Source organism: Aotus nancymaae, unplaced genomic scaffold (assembly GCF_030222135.1).
Source record: "Aotus nancymaae isolate 86718 unplaced genomic scaffold, 86718_ANA_hifiasm-v0.15.2.pri h1tg000036l, whole genome shotgun sequence".
NCBI classification, from domain to species: domain Eukaryota; kingdom Metazoa; phylum Chordata; class Mammalia; order Primates; family Aotidae; genus Aotus; species Aotus nancymaae.
Genome location: NW_026988450.1, coordinates 93,388,730 through 93,395,962, shown reverse-complemented (window position 1 = coordinate 93,395,962; position 7,233 = coordinate 93,388,730). Strand labels below are relative to the sequence as shown.

Below are 7,233 nucleotides of genomic sequence, written 5' to 3'. Positions count from 1 at the left end.
CCAGGTCTTCTGGAGTTTCACTACAGGAAGAAATCAAAGTTGGTGAGTATTAAGGACAATCCACATTCCCTTGCAGAGTGACAGCTTCAAGAATAATGTGTGCAGCTGTAGGTAATACATTTTGACATAGTTTTCTGCTCTATTATACTTATAATCAAACTTCTTTTCTCCCCCTCTCCATGAACACTGGATTTTTTATTTTATTTTATTTTTTTATTACACGAACAGCTGCTATAAACCTTTTGGAAAACATCTTCTAGTTTCCATGCAAGAGTATCCCCAACATGTATGTGCAGGAGTGTGGGCTACACAATTTTTTTTTTGAGACAAAGTCTCACTTTTTCGCCCTGGTGGGAGTGCAGAGGCATGATCTTGGCTCACTACAACCTCTGCCTCCCAGGTTCAAGAGATTCTCCTGCCTCAGCCTCCTGAGTAGCTGGGATTACAGGCACCCACCACCATACTGGTCAATTTTTGTATTTTAGTAGAGACGGGGTTTTACCATGTTGGCCAGGCTGGTCTTGAACTCCTGACCTCACATGATCTGCCTGCCTCAGCGTACCAAAGTGCTGGGATTACAGGCGTAAGCCAGTGCATGTAGCCAGGGCTACATAATTTTTACCTGTATAAATAATGCCAAAATATTTTCCAATGTGTCATACAAATTTTCATTCCTATCAGTAGCATATGAGAGTAACTTGCTAAATGTTTTTGGTGTCATTTTCTGTCATTTTTTTTTTTTTTTTTTGCCAAGCTAGTGAGGTCAAAATGACATCTTATATTATTTTGCATTTCTGTGATTAATAATGACCTTTGCCCCTTTTCATATGGATTGGTCATGGGAATATTTTGGGTGATGGAGAAGCCTTGGCAGGTTTTGTGGCACAGACAAATCCAACTCAGTCACGCTGGCTGGAGTCAGGCCTTCAGAAATTGAAATTAGGGGCAGGGATTTTGGTCTTAAAGATCTTAGAGATTCTCAACAATACAAAGTGTCTCCCGCCCTACATGAAAATGGGCAATATTTAAAATCCAGTGCATTTTAATGTTTGTGAATATACACATAAAACAAATTAACCTTAATGACTGGTGGGAAAGATTGGCAGCACAGGACTATGCACAACAAATTGGCAGCCACTAAGGTAGAATACCTTTTAAAACAGAAAGACCAAATCTGTCCCTTTCTGATGCACATCTTCAGTTCTGGGTCAAGAGCTAGCAGTAGAGGTCAAGGCCAAGGTCAACCTAAGGAGTCCACAACAGTATGCATCAATGGAAATGCTGCAGAACAGACATGGAGGAAGAAGTGAAAAAGATCTTGTGACCATCAGCACCTGCCTTCACTGCCTAGGGAGTTCCTTCTCCTTACAGTAAAGGCTGCGCAAATTCTCTGGGATTTTTACTTAGTAACCTGATATTCTGGCAACAGTCAGACACCTGAATTAACTACAGTAAATATTCCACTCCCAACCCTCATACATAAACCCGGTTGTGCTCACAGCCTACTGCCTCACTGCTGTGATGTCTTGGAAAGCTGCTGAAGTAGGATTTTGAAGACAGACCAGGGCCCTTCTCTACATCCCCCGTATCTCTGCCTCTCAAGTCCAGTCAGGCTATAAACACATGGCAGGGAGAGTAAACCATGAACAGCTATGAACTCTACTAGTTCACTGAGTAGCAAATAATGTCAATACTCAAAATATGGCCACCAAAGTTCTCTTCTGTCACAACCAACATAGCCTGTGGTGAAAATTGCTGATGCATAAAGATATGAGGTATGAGACACCATCTATTCACTACATAGCACAGGTGAGAGAGAACTATGAAGAAACCCCTTTCCCTCACCACATCCCAGGATGACATGTAAATATGTCACGTATTTTTTATGTTGTGAGGACAGTAAGCATGACTAAGCACAGTAGCTCTCTGGGAAGCGCAAGAATAAAAGAGTCTTCAGAATGAGTTTAAGGTATCTATGATGCTTACTAAGCAGAGTTCACAATTGTCCTTTTTAATACCAGTCTCCTTGTTTTGAGAATGCTTCAGGTAACAAAGGCCTGTGTCAGCAGTTAAGGATCATGGCGAGATTCTCGGAAGGCTGAACCTCTGCTGGTACAGGCATAAAACTCCTCCAGAAATGGCTTTTCATTAAGAAACTGAAAATGCCTTTCTCCTCTCAATTTTAATGTAATTGGTTAAGAAGTCAGGAGAGGCCGGTGCAGTAGTACACACCTCTAGTTCTAGCTAATCAGTAAGTTGAGGCAGAACTGCTTGAGTCCAGGAGTTCAAGGTTACAGTGAGCTATGATTGCAGCACTACACTTCACCCTGGGCAACACAGAGTGGAAAGAAAAGAAAAGAAAAAAAAAAGGAAAAGAAAAGAGAGAAAGAGAAAGAAAAGGGAAGGGAAGGAAAAGGAAAAGGAAAAGGGAAAGGGGAAGGGGAAGGGGAGGGAGAGTGAGAAAGAGAAATAGAGGGAAAGAAAAAGAAAGAGAGAGAGAAAGAGAAAGAAAAAAGAAAGAGAGGGAAAGGCAAGGAAGGAAGGGAGGGAGGGAGGGACCAAGTGTATAATTGCTCTATGCCAATCATCAAATACATCAGAGACCATCTAGCTCCCAACCAACATTAATGCCATCACCAAGCCAAGTAATTAGGTAAATTTCTGATTTGAATAGAAAACATTAAAAACCGTAATAAAATTCAGTGTAATTTGGATGAAATATTTAATGGAATATAAAAACATATTCCAAACTGATAAGGTTAATCTGGAATGTTTTAGCCATAAAAACTAAACCAGGATTTGAATAAATACTGAGGTTCTTAGTTAAGTAAACACCTCCATTGTATGTAAACAGGAGTAAAACAAAAAATATATATATTCTTTTCTGATTTGGTTCTCTAATCATGGGCCTCGAGAAAGACACTGAGAGAGCGTCCTAACCCTTTTGTCATCTCTTAATGGAACCTCAAAAAAGACATCCTTGGGGGGAACTGAATTTCATGTTTCTTCCTTCTTAAAAGTTCTTCTCTAGAAGAATTTATAACTAGCTAAAAAGCTCCAAGTCCCTGGCTCAGCCTGAAGCCAAGAGAGCTCGGTGAGTTAATACTGAGTTTTGACTTAACTTCAGGAGATTGTTTCCAGCCACCTCAGGAAAAGACATGAGCTCTGTTCTTGCACCGGAACATAGCTATCTGTGATGGTTAAGTAAAGCCATAAACCACAGGCTCCCACTTTTGGGCATTTTCCTTATTTTTCTTCATAACAACACATGTAGAAGACCCATCTACCAAATCCTGTTTAAGTAAAATGTACAATTTCTCATTTTGAAGTAGTTGGATGTATTGGGCCAGCCACAAGGGTGCAAGTTCCTTGCCAGCAGTGTCTTAACTCTTGGAAACCTGGAGGTGCAGTACAGTGTTATTTGACTTTTTAGCAAGGTCTCAACTATTTTAATCTACACATAAGACTCATCTTAACAAACTTTTGCTTATAATCATGTTTCTCTTCTGTTGGGAACAGGCCCTAAGCCTGGCATAAACAGGCCTTAAAGATACTGGCCATAAACAGGATATCTATAGCACTGTGACACCCTCATGATGGCGGTAATGCACATTGCTAGTGGTTCTTAGTTTACTGGAGCAAGGGAAAAAAATACCTGACGTGCTCTTCGGTAAAAGACTGCTCAGAGTGCTTCTGAACCACAAACAATAGCATGAGTGACCCATGCCTTAACAACATGTTCCAGCTGCAGCAGATAAACATGCCAGAGCTTGTTTCTTGCCACTAGTAAAGAAGACTTTGTTCCCTGCAAAGAATGCTTTTAGTTAAATGATGATCATCACTTGCTGGCTGTAAATAAATGTGTGGGTCAAACTCTGTTAGGGGCTCTCAGCTGGGAATGCTGTGGCTCCCTGTCATCCCATACCTTTTGCTCTCTCTCTCTGTGTCTGTTTCTTAATTTCTTCAGTGCCACCTGGGCTGGGGTCTCCACAACCGAGCTGGTCTCGGCACTCTTCTCTGTGAATTATCTGATGTTGAAAAAATAACACTTTTGAAGCTTAAGGTATTGTACTCCTAACAGAATAAAAACGTTTTGAGAAGGCCAAAGAAAACCCCAGCCTGGTTCCATCACACTTGGAAGTGCAAGGATCTCAACTATTTTCCTTGAAGTTGAAATAAATGACAAAGAGAAAGAAAGTAGGGGGTGGGGGAAAGAGGGGAAGAGGGAAAGAAGGGAAGGGGAAGGGGAAAGGGAAGGGGAAAGGGAAGAAAAAAGGAAGGAAGAACAAGTGGTCAAGTGAAATACCTAACTGCACCTTAAGGTATGGTGCTATGAAAAGCATCTAAATAATTTTCACCTATCTACAGGACTCAAGAAGGGGGCCCATCCTCTGAATCTGAGGGAAGGTGTGTTATCGTGGAATTGTTACTATACATTTCACCAGCCTGCCTTTAGTCAGCAGCTCACTGGGAGAGTTAAATACCTTAAGAGCTGGATCTCCAAAAGGAAAACCACAGTGACTCTTTTCTCACCAGTATGAGTCTCATATAATCTAAAACTGTGAATAATTTATAGACTAATCAGTTACTCTCCACTGTGAACTGTACAGTGTTGAATAAAAGATGACTGTGCACTAGACTTCCCCACACTTACTACATTCATAGGCTTGCTGTCTAATGTGAACTGTATGGATTTTCTCATGACTAATAAGAGTTATTCTCCGACTGAAGGTTTTTCCACAATGATTACACATATAAGGTCACTCCCCACTGTGAATTCTCTGATGTTGAATAAGGTGATAGCTTTGTCGGAATGATTTTCCACATTTGGTGCATACATAGGGTTTCTCTCCAGTGTGAATTCTCTTGTGTTGGATAAGGGATAAGCGTGCACTGAAGGATTTCTCACATTCGTTGCACATGTAGGGTTTCTCTCCAGTATGAATTCTCTGATGTTGGATCAATTGTGAATGCTGACTGAATGCCTTGCCACACTTGCTACATAAGTGCTTCATAAGTTTTCTCACCAGTATGAATTCTGTGATGCTGAATGAGAGAGGAGCGAACATTGAAGGCCTTCCCACAGTCACTGCACTCATAAGGATTCTCTCCAGTGTGAATTCTTCGATGGCGGATAAGGTGTGCACCCTGGCTGAAGGCCTTCCCACAGTCACTGCACTCATAGGGCTTCTCTCCATTGTGGGTTCTCTCATGCTTAATTAGGGTGGATATCTGTCCAAAGGTTTTCCCACACTCACTACAACCATAAGGTTTCTCTCCAGTGTGAATTCTCTGATGCTGGATAAGGGATAGGCGAGCACCAAATGATTTTCCACACTCATGGCAGATATAAGGCTTTGCGCCAGTATGAATTCTCTTATGTTGAATAACTTGTGAGCACTGACAAGGATTTTCCACATTCATTGCACCTATAAGGTTTCTCTCCGGTGTGAATTCTCTGATGGACAGCAAGAGTTCGGTTCAGGCTAAAGGATTTTCCACATTCATTACATTCATAGGGCTTTTCTCCTGTATGAATTCTCTGATGCTGAATAAGAGATAATTGTGCACTGAAGGCTTTGCCACACTCATTACAGTCATAAGGTTTCTCTCCAGAATGAATTCTCTGATGCTGAATAAGGTGTGATTGTCTGCTGAAGGCTTTCCCGCATTCTTTGCACTTGTAAGGCTTCTCTCCACTATGAATTCTCTGATGATGGATCAGATTAGAGCTGTGACTAAAGGCTTTCCCACACTGATTACACTCGAGGTTTCTCTCCTGTATGAATTTTTAGATGTTGCATATGAGATAAATGTGTACTAAAAGCTTTCCTACATTTAATACACTCATACGGTTTTTCTCCAGTGTGAATTTTACAATGCTGAATAAAGTATGAGTGAGCACTGAAAGATTTGCCACGATCCTTACATGTGTAGGGTTTCTTACCAGTGTGGATTCTCTGATGTTTACTGAAGACAGAGGGCTTACTGAAAGCTTTTCCACATTCATTGCACTCATAGGGCTTCTCTCCACTATGAATTCTCTGGTGCTGGTTAAAAGCTCTGTTCTGACGGAAAGTTTTTTCACATCCAGTACACTCAAAGGGTCTCTCTGGATTATTCATTCTCTGATTCTCACTAAGAACTGAACTCTGTCTGGGTACTTTCACTAACACATCTGTCTGACAGGCTCTTTCCCCTAATTGGAAACTCTGGAGGTTAATGAGGTCCTCATGTTGTTGTAAGTTTTCTACACTAGACACACTTGGATAGAGACTCTCCTCTCTAGACACTCTAAGATGTTCGGCAAGATTTGAGTCTGTAACGCAGTTTTCTCCAACAGTATTGAATTTCTGGCCATTCTCTCCAGAGAGGGTTTTCACACACCTCATAATAATTGCTCTGAAACTGCTCTTCTGTGAGAAGGAGTTCTTAATTCCTTCTCCTGCATATTTTCTCCACCAGTTCTCCAACTTTCCCTCAGTTTTACTCATCTCTTTAGCTTCCTTAAAATTATTCCTTATATGATCTTTTGATTTTGCTGTCTGGGATTCCATTTCTTCAGAAATGTCCTGCTTTGGAATCAATTCTTTTTTTTCAATCCTAGAATCATAGCCTGAAAGAATGGAGAAAAAGAAGTGAGTCACTCACATTTTACTATGGGAGAAAGAGAATAAGCAGGAATATTTACATCAAACAAATATTTTCAAGGATAATACTGGAAGGAGACAAAATAAATGTGAACAAAATGAGATGGGCAGATCACTGAGAATGCAAATTTTAAAAAGCAACATACATGACCCCATTGGGAAGAGGAAAAAGAGAAGCATGCTGGCAAAGCAATGAACACTGGTGTGGAAAGGAAGAAGGAAGGTAATATGCCCAAGGTCAAAGGCTTAAATCTGCAACTAGGCTGACCAGAAACACATGGCATAGGAAAAGCAAGATCTGAGAAAGGATTTGAGGAGTGTTACCAGGAAGGAGGAAGTGGAGGCTGCCTCCACTATTCACGTCATTGCTGCATAATTCATAAACAAGGTATCTTCTTATGGCTTACACACAGTATTCAAATATTTGTTGAAAATAAATAATTAATGATTCATAAACAATGAAGTGTACATGAGCACAATAGATAGAGAAAATACCATTTGATCTGGACAACTTACAGAACTAACAAACAAACAAAAAAAAAAACACAGAAAAAGGCAGCAACCTACTCGGGCAACAGCTGGG

The 7,233-nt window shown here is 40.7% G+C and overlaps 1 protein-coding gene across 1 annotated transcript in view; it reads right to left on the bottom strand.

Moving 5' to 3' along the window:
* Positions 1 to 720: 720 nt before the first annotated feature.
* Positions 721 to 7,233, bottom strand: part of LOC105731531 (zinc finger protein 252-like) — a 30,054-nt gene continuing 23,541 nt past the window's right edge. The window contains 4 exon segments of the mRNA XM_064384742.1: positions 721 to 1,245; positions 5,028 to 5,404; positions 5,406 to 5,768; positions 5,770 to 6,616. Of these exon segments, the coding sequence (XP_064240812.1) occupies positions 1,241 to 1,245; positions 5,028 to 5,404; positions 5,406 to 5,768; positions 5,770 to 6,616 (1,592 nt within the window). The 3' untranslated portion in view covers positions 721 to 1,240.